This window comes from Pteronotus mesoamericanus, unplaced genomic scaffold (genome assembly GCF_021234165.1).
Source record: "Pteronotus mesoamericanus isolate MK-2021 breed Mesoamerican mustached bat unplaced genomic scaffold, CSHL_Meso_final contig_256, whole genome shotgun sequence".
Lineage (NCBI taxonomy): Eukaryota > Metazoa > Chordata > Mammalia > Chiroptera > Mormoopidae > Pteronotus > Pteronotus mesoamericanus.
In genome coordinates, this window is record NW_026555108.1 from 5025182 (window position 1) to 5043757 (window position 18576).

The 18576-nt window shown below is 43.9% G+C and overlaps 1 protein-coding gene and 1 pseudogene across 1 annotated transcript; one reads left to right on the top strand and one right to left on the bottom strand.

Moving 5' to 3' along the window:
- Window positions 1-6986, top strand: part of LOC129071108 (TATA-binding protein-associated factor 2N-like) — a 40961-nt pseudogene extending 33975 nt beyond the window's left edge.
- A 796-nt stretch (window positions 6987-7782) lies between these two features.
- Window positions 7783-17684, bottom strand: SNX12 (sorting nexin 12). The gene is made up of 4 exons (XM_054574275.1): window positions 17413-17684; window positions 10725-10820; window positions 10033-10157; window positions 7783-9655 (listed from the first exon to the last, which is right to left on the bottom strand). The coding sequence occupies exons 1-4, from the start codon at window positions 17575-17577 to the stop codon at window positions 9553-9555; spliced, it is 489 nt and encodes a 162-aa protein (XP_054430250.1). The 5' UTR covers window positions 17578-17684; the 3' UTR covers window positions 7783-9552.
- Window positions 17685-18576: the final 892 nt, after the last annotated feature.

An 18576-nucleotide genomic window follows, 5' to 3' on the forward strand; every position in this document is an offset into this window, starting at 1 on the left:
AAAGCCAGGAGGTCAAGTCCACTGATGTGGGAATAAAAGGGGACCACTCTGAGTCTGGCCTGAGAGGGCCAATGTATTTGCTGCAGTGGGTTAGGAACCGATGAGTCTAGGAAGGAGCCACTAGGGGTGAAATTAGGCGGTAGAGGGGATGGCTAGCTGAAATGGTGGCCACTTGGATGGCAGAACTTTCTGGGTCACTTTCTGCTCTCTTCCTGGGAGTTAATACAAAGGCTTTCAGTACCACAGAGCTCAGACTCTCCCACTTCCACCGTCTTGAACTAGTCCTGATGCCTGCCAACTCTTTCCGCATTCCTGGTCCCTGATCCCCACTCCCTGACCTGACCTTAACTGCCACGTCAGGGGCAGAGTTCTGGGCTAGCGGTGGTGGAAGGAGACCTGCAGGCTGAGGCAGGAACTCCCCACGGGCTACTGTGGGAGACTACAGACTCAGTCACTGTGACACGCGGAAAGACATTCTGAGATGGGGTAGGGACGGGGTAGAGGGTCGCTCGGAGACAATCTGCAGTCTTTCAGGTGCCGCCGCCCGCGCTTGGCTTTCGAAAGCAGCGCCACAGCGTTCCCACTGGCCTTCCATCCCAGCCAACCAGCAGGTCTCCCTGTGGCCCACCCCTCGATTAAGAGGCCAATCAGAAGAGGGTATGTGCTTCCCACTGCATAGGACCAACTAAAAGCTTGCTTATTCCTGACTGACGTGTGGACAGCCAACCGGAAGAGCTGAGGCCTTCCGTTTCAGTCACCAGCACGATCTAGGTCCCTATCCTTTTCCCAGCAGTGCGTATCTAAGCTTTGGCTCTGGGAGAAATAACCGAAAGAGTCCCAAGCTGGAGAGAAAGTACTATTTCCCTGAGTTTCCAAGGAGGTTGGCCCTGAGATCAGATGAGTCTGTAGTTCAGCTTTTAGTGCTGCTCTCGTCTTGGTCTCAAATAGCGCCAACCTGAGAAAAGTATTGGTCCTGAGTGCGCCTCCGATAATATTGCTTTGCTTCTAGGCTAATAGCTTTATTCCACCGCCCCCCCCCCCGCCAACCACCAAAGTCTGGTAGGAAGAAGCCTAGGAACATTCTGAGCCTTTAATTAAGAGTGTAGGTTTATCTACAGTGGGGAATGGTCAGAATGTTCAACTAGCAGCAGTAAACACTGCTAGAACAATCAAAACGTAGTATGTGGGTAAATTTTTTAAAAACCTGATAGTGCTGTTATTACAACTCAATGTACCAGAAAATGCAAATTAAAACTTAAGAAATACCATTTTCACCAAATACTTTGGATAATTATCAATTGTTTAATATTTTGCCACTTTTGGCAAAGAAACTTTTTGTGAGGGAATAGGAATTGCTGCACTTCTGGTGAGGAAATAAATTCTCATTTGCTGTAAGTGGGAACCTAAACTGCACTCTAAGAAGGCAACTTAGTAGCACCTATTGAAATATAAAATGTACGCAGCCTTCGACCCAGCAATTCTTTCTTTAAAAATCTGTTGTGTATAAATACTAAACACATGATCAAGATTATATGTAGTACTTGTAATAGTGAATGATTGGAGACAAATTTCTAATAAGTGGATCATTAAATTGTGATACTGCCATACTATGAAATGTTATACTGCCATTTTTTTAAAATGAGGTAAATTTCCATACACTAATGTGAGAGGAAGTCCACAACACATTGCAAAGTGAAAAAAATTAACTGGCAAAATAGTACATATATTTGCCCACCTTTTTTTAAAAACTATATACAAGTGTGTAGGCATCCATATATGTATATTGTGTGAATATATATATATATTCATATACACATACATGTATATAGTAATATACATAGTTTGTGCATAGATAGAAGTCTGGGAAGACACATACCAAATTAAGTTATTCTTGGAAAATGGGAATAGGGAAAGGGAATAAGGGGAAACCTTTCACTTTTTACGCATTTATGTTTTGTTTGAATTTTGTTAACTGCCATTAATTACTTTTGAATTTTTAAAAGATTTTATTTATTTATTTTTAGAGAGCATGGAAGGGAGGAAGAAAGAGAAGGAGGCAAGAATCAATGTGTGGTTACCTCTCACATGCCCCACAGCCCCCCACCAAGGACCTGGCCCGCAACCCAGGCATGTGCCCTGACTGGGAATCGAACCAGTGACCCTTCAGTTTGCAGGCCAGCACTCAATCCACTGAACCACACCATCCAGAGCTGACTTTTTATTACAATAAAATAGGCACTTGCGTAGTCAGAATAACCAACAAAGTTATACTTTCTATATTGTGAATAAGAATAATTCCTTATAGCTATGAGGTAACTGACTATTTCATTTAAAAATTTCAACTAGAAGACCTAGAATAAAATTAGGGCAACTAAATCAAATCAACACTGAGTTTCAATGGGGCATTCATGACTCGATACAACAGGATGTGGGCAAACAAAATCCAATCAGTGTAAGTGAAGAGTCATTCATTTCTGGGAGAGAAAACTGTGCTACAGCAAACTCCACCACATGGGGAAAACTGTGCTCTCACCTTTTTGGTAGTATCACCTCCAGGGTTTACCCCTTGGCAAGGATTGGACAGATTTAAGATATTACAAATATCATATAGTCAAATTCCCTCATTTTATTATTTAGAAAACAGGCCCAGAGTAGGGAAGCAATTTGCCTAAGCCAGTTAATAGCATAGCCAGCTCAAGAAACTGTTACTATTTCAAGCCTATCACTCTTCCTACTTCTATTCAGATGTTCCTGAGCCTTCATTCTTATGACTTATTAGGAAATAGGTCTTAGTAGTAGACACCCCTATATTTAAATTTTAGAAAAATGCATAATAAAATAAAAATGTATACTCCCCCCATTAGCACAGATGATCAAAACTTGACTACATTTGGACAAAAAAAATTATTGGTATAATAATAAACCATTTTCTTGAAAAGTAAAATACAAATTTCTGTGAACTTAACTGTATTTTATTTTTCACTTAAGAACCTCTGTTGCCCTGGCTGGTGTGGCTCAGTGGATTGAGCCCTGGCCTGCAAACCAAAAGGTAGCCGGTTGGATTCCCAGTCAGGGCACATGCCTGGGTTGCAGGCCAGGCCCACAGTTGGGAGCAAGAGGCAACCAATTGATGTTTCACACATCAATGTTTCTCTTCCTTTCTTTTCCCCTCCCTTCTCCTCTTTCTGAAAATAAATAAATAAAATTTATAAAAGCATAGATAAATAGACAAATGGATGGATAGATAGAGCAGGGAAAGAAAAGAAAATAGGGAACAACTTTTTGTACAAACAAGGCAAAAACAGACATAAGAATGCGAGGCGATAGGTGTTGGGAAGGGAGTGGCAGAGAACCACAAAGTGTTTATATTTTAAAAGTAAACCTGAATACTGCAATGTATAAATGAAATGGAATAACAACCACCTAATCTTCAGGTTATAATTTAAATGGGGTCCAGTTTTAGACTCAATGAGTTAGAAAATTAAGAACAGAGTTACCATAAAACCCAGCAAACCCTCTGGGTATCTACCTGGAAAAATTGAAAACATTTATTCACAAGGATATAAGCTCCCCTATGTTCATTGCAGCATTATTCACAGTGGCCAAGACATGGAAACAACCCAAGTGTCCTTCGATTTTTGATTGGATAAGGAAGATGTGGTACAAACATACAATGGAATACTACTCAGCCATAAGAAAAGATGAAAAGCTTTTGTGACATGGACGGACCTTGAGAAGATGATTTGACTTTGGGTGATGGGCACACGATGTAATATACAGATCATGTATCATAGGAAAGTACACTTGAAACCTATATAATCTGTGACAACATGGATAGACCTTGAAGAGATGATTTGACTTTGGGTGATGGGCACACGATGTAATATACAGATCATGTATCACAGAAGTGTACTTGAAACCTATATAATCTTATTAGGCAATATCACCCCCCATAAATTTAATAAAATGTATTAAAAAGAGACATGTGAGGACCTTGGAGAGATTTCAGAATAATAAAAATAAATGGGTTAAAATAAGCCAAGTGGGGTAAAACTAGAACTGTTATTGTGTCTAAGAAGAGAAGATCAGACATGGCTCAACAGGCCTCAAGGATATAAAGATACCCATTTATGTGAGCAGTCCGCATTTGCACAGCAAAATTAATTTTACTTAATTGCAGTACCTATTTGCAGAAGTGTTTTACCTAGGATTCCTCACCAAATGAGAACTCCAGAGAAGCCTGAATGCCATCCACCTGTCCCACCCTTTTCTGGCTCAAGTCCTTATCTCAAAGAATAGGCCAAAGCACAGATAAGGCAACTCTGGAATGTGAAGATTTAGACTTCTTTTGAGCGTACCCTAGCTCCTATGTTCAAATTTTTTGTTAGCCTCTGTGCCCCAGGTTCCAGTATAAGGTTGGGTGTTTCTGTGATATGGGTAAAGGGAATTAATTAATAATAAACACCTAGGTGCATGCATAAACTTGAATTCCTTATGAGTATGCTTCTACCCTGGCTGGTATGGCTCAGTGGATTGAATGCGGGCCTGCAGACCAAAAGGTCACCAGTTCCATTCCTGGTCAGGGCACATGCCTGGGCTGAGGGCCAGGTCCCCGGTTGGGGGTGTGCGAGAGGAAATGGATCAATGTTTCTCTCCCTCTTTCTCCCTCCCTTCCCCTCTTTCTAAAAACAAACAAACAAATAAATAAATAAAGTACACGTCTCAGTTTTGATGGGCAAGACGACTTGGATGTGGGATTCTTTCAGGATCCCATTACTGGGCTAAAATGGCCAATTTGACTCCAAAGAAAGGGAATTTACCTGACCTGATAGTTTTTTAAAAAAAGACTGGAGCTTCAGCCACCATGCCACCTGGTTCTCCTATTCCTTGTACTCGGTGGGCTGTGGGGGCTCTGTGCCACGGCCATTAGTCGTGTTGGATTCTGGAAGTTACGGTCAGTCTGGGAGTGAGCAGCAAAGGTATTCTTCCTATGGAAATCAAGGCAATCAAGGTTATGACAAGCATCACAAAGTTATTCTGACTATGGGCAAACTGCTGATTCCGCACGTGGACAGAACTATGGTGGCTACTCCAGTTATGGACAGAGCCAGTCAGGTTATTCACAATCTCGTGGTGGTTATGAGAATCAAAAGCAGAGCTCATATGGCCAGCAATCTTATAATAACCATGGACAGCAGAACACAGAATCATCAGGAGGCCAAAGAGGAAGAGCACCTTCATATGACCAAACTCTGGTCAACAGGATTCGCAGGACAGCAGTCATCAGCATCAGGGTTCCTATGATGAGCAGTCCAATTGTGATCAGCAGCATGGGTCCTATAATCAAAATGAGCAGTTTGCCCTGGCTGGGTGGCTTAGTTGGTTGGAGCTTCGTTCCATGCACCAAAAGGTTGTATGTAGATTCGATCCCCGGTCAGTGCACATACCTAGATCATGGGTTTGGATCCTGCCTCAGCATGCGTAGGAGAGGCAACCAATTGATATTTCTCTCTCACATCGATTACTGTCTTTCTCCCTTCCTGTCTCTCTAAAATCAAAACATATCCTTGGATGAGGATGTTTTTTAAACTGAGCAGTTCTGGTTCTGGCTGGATAGCTCAGTTGGTTAGAGCATACTCCCAACACACCAAGGCTGTGGGTTCGATCCCTGGTCAGGGCACATACAAGAAGCAACCAATGAATGCATGAATAAGTGGAACGACAAAATCAACCTTTCTGTCTCTAAAATCAATAAATTAAAAAAGCAGTTCTACCATTCACAAGGAGAAAGAGGTCCTATGACAGGATTAATTGGTGGTGACCGTGGTGGCTTCAAAAATTTTGGTGGTTACAGGGATTATAGACCCAGACCAGACGCTGGTTCAGAATCTGGTAATTCAGTTAACTCAATTTTTGTGCAAGGACTTGGGGACGGTATGGCTAACAGATCAAGTGGAGGCGTTCTTTAAACAGAGAGGAATTATTAAGACAAACAGGAAGATAGGAAAACCAATGATAAGTCTGTACACAGGGAAGCAAAAAGGGGAGGTAACCGTGTCGTTTGATGGCCTCCCTTCAGCCAAGGCAGCCATTGAATGGTTTGATGGGGAAGAATTTCATGGCAACGTCATTAAAGTGTCCTTTGTCACAAGACCTGAATTTATGAGGAGGTGGAAGGGGAGGGAGGCTGTGAGGCTGTGGAGGATATAGAAGCCACGCAGGCTTTCAGGGGAGAGGTGGAGACTCCCAACATGAGGACTGAGCTTGCCCTAATGCGTCATGTGGAAAAGTGAACTTTGCTCACAGGAAATGAGCAAATGCCATCAATGCAATGAGCCCAGACCAGACGACTCTCATCCCTCAGTAGATTTTTGGGGAAGAGGTTACACTGGAGAGAGGGGCTATGGATGCAGAGGTGACGAGATGCCTATGGTGGACGCAGGAGTGGGAGTAGTTATGGTGGGGACCGAGGAGGCTGTGGTGGAGGAAGAAGTGGGGGTAGCTATGCAGGAGACAGAAGTGAAGGTGGTTTTGGTGGGGACAGAGGAGGTGGCTATGGAAGAGACCAAAGTGGCAGCTATGATGGAGACCGAGGTGGCTATGGTGGAGACTGAAGTGGGGGTGATACGGAGGAGACAGTGGTAGTGGCAGTGGCTTGGATATAGACCAAAGTGGGCGCTGTAGAGGAGGTAGGAGTGGTGGCAGCTATGGAGACTTGAGGTGGCTATGGAGGCAAAATGGGAGGAAGAAACTACAGAAATGATCGGTGCAACCAACAATGTTAATGGCTGTTTTGAATGTTCCTTTGTCTCTGACAAGATCCATAGTGAAATTGCCTGCTGCTTTCCTCATGGCCTCTTGTTGGGTAGTGAAATTGAGACATTTGGAATTTTATTTTGGTGGGAGGGCTGGGATAGTTTTTCTTCCAGTAATGCTCATAGAAATTTTCCCCTTTAGTGTCCAACTTGCTCCTTCCCAACCCTTGAAGCTAAGTGTGTTGTAAAATATTGCCAACGGAAAGTGTTTTGTAACACTGCAATACTGCTTGTTTTGTGGAATTAAAAAAAAAAAAGGCTGAACAACTAACTGGATGTGCCTGGACCTCTTTATGTTGTCTCCAGTATTTCCTAGTCTTGTGTAGACATCGCTTGAACTACCGTATAAGAAGTGGTAAGGTCTGCGAAGAAAGAGAGTGTAATCATGTTGTATTTATACTATGACCACCCTACCCCATCCCCAGCCCTGCTTTTGGCATAAGGCTGGACACAGAGGTGGCTAATAATTAGTACTTGTTAAATGAATGTCACCTGTCCACCATTTTGTTAGTATTTGCTTTTACAGCTGCTTTTTCTTATTATTCTCTAATTCATTCCCTAACACTGCTGACTATAAAGGTTGCCATTTTTCTCATTACTCTTCTTTCTCTTATCTCACAGAAACATCTATTCTCCCTATCCCCTCAGCTATCTTTAGTCATATGCTACCCAAATTAGCACAAGCCCACGAGCTTAAAAACCAAATCTGCTAAATGGGGCACAAACCACAGGTACTGAGCCCTATGGCTACTCCCTGCAAACAGACGCATTCATTACCTCTGTGACAAAGTCAGTTCCAAGTTGCAAGGATGAGTAATTATCACTACAGGCAGCTAGAACTGCACTTTTTAAAAATATAAAATGCAAAGCTTATCACCTCAGGAAATTGACCATGTTGTATGATTTCTGCACAATACCCAGGATATCCCAGACAATCAAAAAAACACTGGACAACAGAGGCTTGCTTCACAGTGGTTTAATATGAACAGAGTTGAATATGACATTGTCTGACAGAAGAATGAACAGTTGCTGAATAAAAGCCCCGAATCAGGATATATACACAGCAGAAATGGGGCCTCAGGCTCTCAGCACTTGTGCACAATGGAAGAAGTAATCTTTAAAAAAAATCCATAACAGAGGGTACAAATCAAAAAGGCAGCAACAACACCAACACTGGAGAGGTGGGAAGGGGAGCAGAGCCTCTCTCGGGGCCACACAGCCGCCGGCACAGGCTCAGCAGCTGGAGAGCTGGTCTGTCACAGGAAACTTCAACATTCAGATGGACTCCAAATCCCATGTCAAAATCCCATGCTAATCTATCTGCTCAGAATCTTGTCTTGGCCAAATCAGTAATCCTTTTCCCCAAGACCCTGTACAGAGGACTCCCATCCTTCCATGATAGGGAGTCTAAGCAGAGAGCCTCCACTTTCGCCCTGACACCAGAGTTAACCTGCTCCCATCCCACCCCTCGGGATGGATATCAGGCCCCAGCAAAGCACTACCTCCCGGACAGAGGCCCAGGAAAGTTCCCAGTCTCAAGAAGTTGCTTCAGACTCTAACATCTGAGAAATCCATACCCAGCTGTTATCCCTAGCTCAGCTTCTGAGAAGAAATGTTGGGAGTTTCACGGGAAACAAGTTCAGGCAGTTCAATAACCCTGTGACCAAACTGGGGAGGGCAGCGACAACTCTTGCCCTGAGCCCCATTCAACAGATCAAAGTGCTTGGGACAAGTCAGAGAGCATGTGGTTTGTTCATGTGCTTCTGCCCTGGTGCAGCACTAAACGGGATGGAGGGAAGGGAGAACGGAAGACAGTGGTGATGCTCTTTTCTGCCACCGGAAGACACCTAGGAAACGGTCCACTCCCACCTGCAGGGAGTTGCCTGGCAGTGGTGAGTTGCCCCCACCCCTCAAGCCACCCACCAAACCTGCAAAGCTGATCCATAAAGTTACAGGCCTTGGGAAGGGACGACTGCTGGCCCATACTGACGCACCTGCTGGTGAGCAAGAACGAGCCACCAGGGTGGGGAGCCACAAAGGAAAGGGGGCTCGGCAACAGCAGCTCCGCCACCGCCCTCTGGCTCTCTTCTGACTCTGAAGCAGCCATGATGATGGGCCCAGAAAACCCACGCACCTTGCTCCCCACAAGAAACTGCTTGGATTCTAGGAGGATTACTGCCATGGAAAGCAACAAAGGGAAGAGGCAGGAACAAAAAGAAACTGTTGGAAAAAACTGGGAGCAGGCCTAGAGAAAATGAGGACAGCTTTTGGGTCTCTACCACCTTCCCATAAAGGAAAAAATTCATGCAGGTAGTAGGAGAGACAGGGTTTCTCCCTGCTCAGTGTTCCTGGTTAAACCTAAGAGTAAGAAAAATCCCCTGGACTTGCAGCATCAGTATGCAGCCAAGTGCCTCACCGGCACAAGACCCCCGCCCCCCCCAACGTTAGCCTTCTGGCATGGGAAAATGCCCGAGAAATTGCCTTCCAGTCCAATCCCCCCACCCACCCCCAACCCCAAGCAAAGGGCATCTGCCTGTGGGTTCCCACCTCTCCATAGAGAAGAGGTTCCTAGCAGAGTGCCCACGGTGTAGTCAGGTACCAAGGAACACAGTGCCAGACAGTCTATCAGGCCAGGGGATGGGCAGCCAACTTCAGATCAAAGAAAGAAAGAGAGGCTTAGTGTAAAAACCAATGTCATTTCAGCAGGAAAGTAGAGGGCAAGTGGTGAGAGGGGCTCCTACTGGCGCACCTTCCCGGGGACGTAGTTCCTATCAATTGCTTCCTCCTGCAGGAACATATGTAGGCAGCGTTCATTCTGGGCCAGTGGGTGCCCCGCAATTCTAGAAAGAGAGTGAGATGGTTACCAGTAGTATTTGAGATCAGAGGGATAGGGGCGTGGACAGGGGAGAGAGGACAAGGTCAGCCCTGAGGTTCGAGCAAGCAGCGTGCGGCAGCACGGCGCCCCTTCAACCCTAATACTGTAGAGGGGAAGAGGGACGGGGGTGAGGCAGGGGAAAATCCCTAGCCACATGCAACATGCCGTGCTTTCTCAGGCCCTGAGAATCCTGCCCAAAGGAACAGAGTTTCGCTTCCCCGTCAGCCCGCCACACAACCAGCACCACATCATATTACTCATCACAAAAGAGGAGCCAGACGAAACACACAGAAAGACCAAGATGGAAAAGGAGCCAGGGGAGCCCCCAGGAGCTCGGCTTACTTGTTAATAAACTGTTCAAGGCCCTGCCTCCTTTCTTCAATGAAGGACTCTTCAAAGATCCCTTCATCTCCTCGAAAAGGGAGCTGCCGCTTCAAGGCTTTCCCAGGCAGCGGTGGTACTACAATCTGCAGGCAGACGCAAAATATCAGCCACATGGGAGAACTCAGAGAGGAAATGGGATGGGAAAGCCCTGCGTTATTCCTCGTTTCCTAAGGCACACGGTCCATCCTGTCCCACAGGCAGCAACTTGCAAGAGCTGACCATAAGGATCGTCAGGATGGCTCAGGTCAAAATCAATCCAACTGCTTTGGCGGGAGGGCAGGTTTACCATCTCAAAAGAAATGAAATAAACTCCAAATATTCCTCACTTTCTTTAACAATCCATTACCATCCAAGAATCTAGCTAGGCTTTTCCTGACACTATACTTTCCATTTTTAGCACGTACAGGAGTTAAGTTGTATAACTTTACTAGCCACTAAGTGAAGTAATGCTTTCTCTTCAAGATCTGCCCTAAACTTAATCACTTTCAAGTTTCAGAGGTTATCACCCAGATCCAATATACTGGGATTTGCTAGATAGAGTGTGTTCACCCTCTCCATTGCCTTCAAAATTTCAGACTCTGACCTTACGCCCTCCCAGCCCTCTGTAGCTCTTGTCCTCCAAGGGTACCACAGAGGGGGCGGGGCCATACCTTACTATCTCGCTCCAGCTCATTTTTTAGCCACTCAAAGTCACTGTAGCGCCGCCGTACACAGGACTCCTTCAGCTTGAAGATAGGTAGGTTTGTCTACAGGGCAAAATGAGAGGAGATGGTAATGATCAGCCTGTGGTGGCCACCTGTCAGAACCACAAGGACAGGTCCCAGTGAAGGAAGAGCTCCTATGGACCGTGCTCCTATAACCCTTTGGAAACACCACCAGATGAACACCAAACCTTACCACATCCAGCCTTGTCACAGCAAGTGATTAGAAGTCCCTTGCTGCTTAGAGTTTTTCCTCTAAGTAGACTTGAAGTTACATGTAAATAGGTATGTACAAGGGTTTTCACTGCTTTTTATTATCTGTAATAATAATAAGTGTCCATCAATAGGTAATGGGGTAAATAAACACAGTATGTCTATACAGTGGAATACAACTATGAAAAGAATATAAAAGATAGTGCCAGTATGGAAAGATATTAAGCATTATAATCAAGATACAGAAGAGTATATATAGCTTGCCTCTATTTGTGTTTTAAGAGGGATTTGTATAGAAATTAATCAAAATGGATCAAAGACCTAAATATAAGATCTGAAACAATAAATTATATAGAAGAAAACACAGGTACTAAACTCACAGACCTTGGTCTTAGAGAAGATTATATGAATTTGACTGCAAAGGCAAGGAAAGTAAAAGCAAAAATAAATGAATGGGACTATATCAAACTAAAAAGCTTCTGCACAGCAAAAGGCAACGTTCACAAAACAAAAAGGCAAACAACCTAATTGGAGGTGATATTTGCAAACAACAGCTCCAACAAGAGCTTAATATCCAGAATATATAAAGAATTCATACAATTCAACACCAACCAAACAATCCCATTAAACAGTGGGCAGAGGACCTGAACAGATACTTCTCTCAAAAAGACATATAAATGGCCAACAGATATATGAAAAGATGCTCAATTTCACTAGCTATAAGGGAAATGCAAATAAAAATCACAATGAGATACCACCTCACACCTGTTAGAATAACCATTATCAACAAGACAAGTGTTGGAGAGGTTGTGGAGACAAAGGAACCCTCATTCATTGCTGGTGGGAGTATAAACCGGCACGGCCACTATGGAAAACAGATGGAGGTGCCTCTAAAAATTAAGAATAGAGTTACCATATAACCTAGTCATCCTTCTTCTGAATATCTACCTGAAAAACTCAAAAACATTTATTCACAAAGATATACGTATCCCTATGTTCATTGCAACATTATTCACCGTGGCCAAGACATGGAGAAAACCAAAGCGTCCTTCAATAGAGGACTGGATAAAGAAGATGTGGCACAAATATGCAACAGAATACCACTCAGCCAGAGGAAAAGATGAAATACTGGGCTTCATCCAGGCACTTAAGCAAATCTGAAATGCGTTCATTCATTTTTCACAGCGTGCATGAGCTCACCTCTGACTGAAGGAAACACTGTAAACAAGGGAAATATCCCAGGAGCAGCTGCTATTTTATGCATTCAGATGAAGATATTCAATCTCAGCTCTCCTAGGGATCTTTAGACTTTGATGAGATCCTATTTGCATTAATGGAAGCTATGAAATTCAAATGTTTAGGCCAGCACTGGAGTGTTTGGAAGTATAATGAGATGAATTAAGGGAAGAAACATTTAGTCTGATCAGGTAAATCTCTTAATGAGCTTTCCTAGACAGTGAAATTAGTAGAGAAAACTCAAGTCTGAGCTGGACAAAGCGGACCCACAGAGATGGGGATGAGGACCTTGTACTTAACTCAAGGCTATATGATTAATGCAGACTTCTGTTAACCTTCTTTGCTCTTGAAATCATTACAATTTACTTTTGTTTGTAAGTCAGTCCTCTCAACACACAAGCTGTTTCGTTTACTAAAAACAACAAGCATTTTGTGCGTGCTCTGTGCTAGGCACTTTTTCCTGTAACTTAACTACCATAATCATGATTTCTGATATCAAAATTAGGCTTACTTGTGACTAATACTTTGTTTGTTTCTTGTTTAATTATTTGTCCTTTCAACTAGTGTCTAATTCCCCTGAGGCACAAACAGGGCATTTTATTTTCACCACTGTGTCCTCGCTACTTGGCGGAGCATTAGCTGTGTGAGGCTCTCAGGCTCTGAAACACGGTTAATGGATGGATGACCCACTGTCTTCAACTTCCAGTCTCCTTTTAGGGCCATTCTTTGTTCTCCATAACCTTTACGGCTATATTGCAAAGCTTCACAAGGTCTTTATTTTGTACCCTCTTATATTCTAGTGTGTTATTTGGCTCAATAGTATTTATTAAATCTATGGTTGAACAACAAAAAGAGATGAAATACTACTATTTGCGACAGCATAGATGGACCTTGAGAATATCATGCTAAGTGAAATAAGTGAGTCAGAAAAAGCTAAGAACCATACGATTTCACTCATATGTGAGATACAAAGCTGAAACTCAGAGACACCGACAGGCAACAGTACGGCGGTTACGAGAGAGAGGGGTATGGGTAGGGTAGTAAAGGGTAAAGGGAGCCAAATATATGGTGATGGAAAATGGTTTGAGTTTGTGTGGTGGGCACACAATGCAATATGCAATCCTGTATCACAAAAAGGTATGCCTGGAACCTGTATGATCTTATTAACCAATGTCACACCAATATATTTACATTTAATAAAAAAAAAGGGATTGGTATATGTGCATACATTTATATTTATTAATAAAATATTTATAAAAAGATACTGGTAATAGTGACTTTGGAGAATAAAATTAGATAACTGGAATGGGTGGGTCACATTTTTCATTGTACAATTTGAATTTATCATGTGCATGTATTACATTTTCCATTGAAAAGTGAATTTAAGTTCCCTGTAAAGACCACGAGATAAGCACTTTCAAGGTATGCCTTCCTCTATTTTTCCTGTCCACATCCTCTCCATTCCATAAATCTCAAATCCCACTTCATCCGGGAAGTCTTCCCTGACAATACCAGTTGAATTTATTGGTCTGCCTCTCCTCTGAACTCTTACAACAATTATACTTTAGTACTGCCTGACACACCTGTTTTATGCATTTTGTTCATCTTGCTACCTAAGTATAATTTCATTGAAATCAGGAGCCATGACTACTTGTGCATCCCCTTAAATGCAGACTATGCAAGTTACTCGATAAATATTCAGTTGATTATTAGAGGCCCTATATATGTTTACTCTTTCCTAACCTAGAAAGTGTAGCAGAAAGAGTAATTAGATTTGGCTGTCTTAACACAGCTTACTCCCACATCTTAATCATTGAGAATTTTCCTAAGACTCTTATGGCAACATGAATCCCCAATAAACAAAAAGCCCTGATCCTCACTCTTGTCTACAAGTTCTAAATAGAAAGGGCCAACCACATGTATTAATAGTGACTATTTCCCAGCAGCCAGTTCAGATGAGCAAATGGAAATAAAAGGGACTAGTTTCTGTCCTTTCTCCGCAACTGCCTCAGGTCAGGAATAAAGCATCTTGGAGCTATGCTAGAGGTTCACACAGTCCTCACTACATCATGCTTCTGTAGTTACCAAGTCTGGAAATTATCATATCGGGATCCAGGTTTAGCTATTTTAGGTCAGCAAAAGCCAAGTAACTAGCTGACTTTGATTAGTTACAAATATACCCAGGATCGAGGTCCACAGAATGTTGATGACTGCAAGTGGTATGAGATATATGTAAAGTAATATTTTACTATCTAAACTGTCCTTTAGAAGACTAAATAAGAAACTGGAAACAGTGGCTTCTTCAGAAAGAGGAACCTCTGGAGGGCGGAGAGAGGGAGACAATTTTTACAGGGTATCTTTTTTATACCTTTTGAATTTTGTACCATGTGCATGTATTAACTCTTCAGGATAAAACATTATAGAGAACATTCTCAGAATCCTGAAAGAGGTACATAAATATGTGTATCAAATCATCACATTATAAACCTTAAACTTATACAATATTATATGTTAATTATATCTCAATAAAACTGGGGAGGGAATCCTACAAGAAAAAAACTCTTCAGTATCACGTGATTCTAGGTTCCTACCACAGTTCATTACGAATACTGTGCTCCTTAAAAGTGGAACCTTAACTAGTAAGCTTTTACAAAAGCCAACAGAAGAACCAAAGAAAAAAAATGCTGAGTAGATTCTTCAAGACACAACGAAACCACCCATCGCCATTTTGTAAACTTCCCCCTTTGACTCACAAACATGCTATTCTTTCCCTATTTCCACAGGATGGTGGCAATAATGGCCTTTCATCTCAGCACCTAGCCATCTAAGGAAGGGGCTACTATGTTCTAGGAGAGCCTCCCAGCTCCAAGCTCCAAACCACAGGAAAAGGACAGGACTGTGTAGTATAGGATATACAGTCCTTCGGCTCTGATCCACCCAAAGTCAATGGAGAGAGAAGAAACAAAGTTCAAGTCCACAGGACAACTGACATTTGAAAATTTCCATACACATTATGCCAAGTCACCAGGACACCTCTCCAGACTCCTTGTATCTTGGGGGGAAGGGAGGGAGGGAAAGAATTCTTTCCTGAGCAAAATGCAAGAGAACAGCTTCAGAAAGATTTAGCCAATATACGAAGGGAAAAAAAGTCAGTGCTATCTGCTTCTACCACTCACAATGCCTAACTCTCAAAACCCACTCTCTGAGTCTCGTGTTCCCTATAATGCCTACTATGACCAATCACTTCCAATAGCAATTTAAAACCAAATAATTTGTACCAATTTTTCCTCAAAACAGAGTTCAACAAAAATGTTAAAACCCTATATAGCAATATGTACTGACATAAACAATACAAATTAACTCAGTCCCACAGAACTAGGAACTGCCGCCAACCCTATCACTCACTCTACATTATAAACTGTGCAAAGAATTGAAGAAAAGCTTGATGGGTAGAAATACTTGCACACTAAAGTAAGCATTGCCAGACACTACTGTGCATGATGGACTTCGGAATCAGACAGACCTGGGTTCACATCCCAGCCCTGCTACTTATTAGCTTTGTGTACTTGGGCAAGTTACTTCAATTGCATTTCTCCTCAGTTTCTTATCTGTAAAATGGAGTTTTTGTAAAGACCTGGAAACTAAAACCTAATTCAGTGCCTAGCACACAGTAGGCACTAGATGAACAGTCCCTGTTGTTATTAGAATGCCTGGAGCAGAGAGCTATTTCATTCATACTTCCTAAGGTTCTTGGGTAATGCCTCAAGACAAGGTCTCTGAAACTCCACAGCAGAGTCCTTACACTGAACAAGTTATGCCCAGGCTTCCTAGCTTTTATCTCATTTTGAGGGATCTAACTTCCAATCTTCCCCAAAAAGATGATTTCAAATAGTTCTTATATAGATGAGTGTTCTCATGGTTTGCTATTCACTTCTCTTTCTTCAGTTTGGACTTTGCCAAACTTGGAATTTGGAGGCTATCATTTCTCAGTTAGATTTCAATGCCCAGTAGGAGAGCAAATGCTTTCATTCAACTCATTGGTTCAAAAATGAAAGCACATACATTCGTTTAGGTCTTCAAATGCTGTTTGGGCAGCATGCTGTCCAGAGAGAATAGTCTGGCTCTCTAGTCTGAGAAGAAAACATAAGGAGAATTAGAAAATCGTTCTCAAACTTTTTTTTTTATTGCCTGTAACCACTTCAACTGGCAAAGAACCTGCAAACCACGTACTCTACCTGCACATTCCATCCTTGCATTGTGGACTAAAAACTAGAGAGTAAAGTCCTCTGCAGTGTACACTGGAAGAAGCCACTCCAGGGAAGTCCTGAAATGTCGGATATTAAAGTAACTACAGACCAGGGTCTGAATCCAAAGGTTAATCTAGGAGAGAAAGGGCAAATGGACACTCATATACAGAAAATCCAAGTGAGAGCCCATAGATATTGAAATAAACATTCTAGAGATTTCAAATCTACAGGATAAGCAAAGCAGGAGAGCAGCAACTGACAATCCATGAATCCCTGAGAAAACTTAAGCACAAAACACTTCTCTCCTTCAGATGCTAATTCTACATCAGCGTGCAAAGCACTCAGTCTCAAGGAGACTCCCTTTATCATTCCTTCTCCACCAAGCCTACTGTCTCCCTTTCGTGGAATCTCATCTTCCTTTTAATCCAGGTTTTGCTTTAACTCCATCATCCCAGGGAGACCTCATTAGTAAGAAGACGGGCCTTCCTGACCTCCCTCTTCCGGCTGACTTCCCACAACCTAGTTTAGTTAGGGGTCCTAGCGATATCTCGCCTTTGGCTTTCCATCCCCCAGCCCTCTTCCACGCTTCCTTCCCTCTTCTGTGGCTACAGTCGCGATTCCTATTTCCTTGAATTGCTCACTTTCAGCTTCTCCATCCTCCCCACCCTGTCGAACCATGCTTCACTTCTTGCTCATGGGTACTTGTTTTCCCTCACCCCGGTCTTATGTCCCCCTCAGGACTTTTCTGAATCCTCGGACCACAACTGGGTCTGCTGACCTCTCTCCAAACCTATTCAGCCCTGGACCCCCAAATGTCGCCTTCATGTGTCTTCTCCACCGTTAGGCGCCCCCGCGGCAGCCTCCCCCCGCCTTCCCCTCCCTCCCTCCCCGCCCAGCTGCCCGGTCCTCCCCTCAGCTGTCTCCCTCACCCCGTGACTCACCCGCATGCGAACCTCATAGGTGGTGAAGCGCGCGCGGCCCACGCCCACCGTCTGTGGATTAAAGATGTCGATCTCCAGGAAGTTACTTGGCGGCCCGTAAGCGTCGGTCAGGTCCTGCGGCTTCGAGTTGAGGCGCCGAGTATCAGCTACGGCAGTGTCCGACATCTTTCCGAAGGAGAGACCGGGACCAGGGAAGGGGGGGTGGGGGACACAAGCCGGAGGCAGGAGCGCGCACGGCCCCTCCCGCTTGCAAAATAACCAGCCAACCCACAGACTGCGGCGCCGCGCACGCGCGCCCACGCACGACGCACGCACGCACGAGCGCGCGCGTCGTCCGGCTCGGGGCCCGGCACTCTGAATAGCGGCCTAGCTGGCGGCTGGGAGTACTGCACCCAGGAGGCCTTATTCAGGCTTCCGGGCGGTATTTGTGGGTGGCCGCCCGGGAGCCTGCATCCCCGGAACGTGCCACCCAGTATCCTGGGAAGCACTACCGGCAGGATCCGCCAATCGCTGCTCCTCAACGCGAGAGATTGCCTTAGACCGTGCGTGTATCAATCAGCAGTGGGTACTGCCCTGCACGCAAGGGTTCCACAGTGATAGGCCGAAGTCCCGTGACCTGAATAAGTCAGGGTTTTGCGCGAAAATAGAAGGGTGACTTCCAGAGGGTGGGGTTCCAACGATAGTATTGACAACCTAGAACGCAGCCCCGCCACTCATGCCACAGAGAATTTCAATGCCTGCTACGCGCAGTTGAGCACGCAGTGAGAACTACCTATGGTGCCGGGGGAAGCAGCGACGATGGGGTAAACAAAGATGATTTCTCCTTCTCACTTTTCAGGAACATTTGGGCATATCTTCATCCTCCACTTGTAGCCACGTAGAAGTGAACCCAGGTTTTACTCAGATAGGTTTCTCAGCAAATTGAGGGCATTTATTTCATACCTTCTATTCTCTACTCTGCAGAACCCCATACTTGTCACTACTCTGAGGTTGCTTGCAGCCCACAATAGAGATAGAATACATGTCTCCTCGAGAATGTCTATGGAAATATAAATATTTATATAACTAATTTACACATGGCCCGCATGAAGGACTAGTGCCCCAGATTAAGAGGGGTGAGTTTAGGTCTTTCTTTTTTCCTCCTTGCACCTGCCTTCTGCTCAG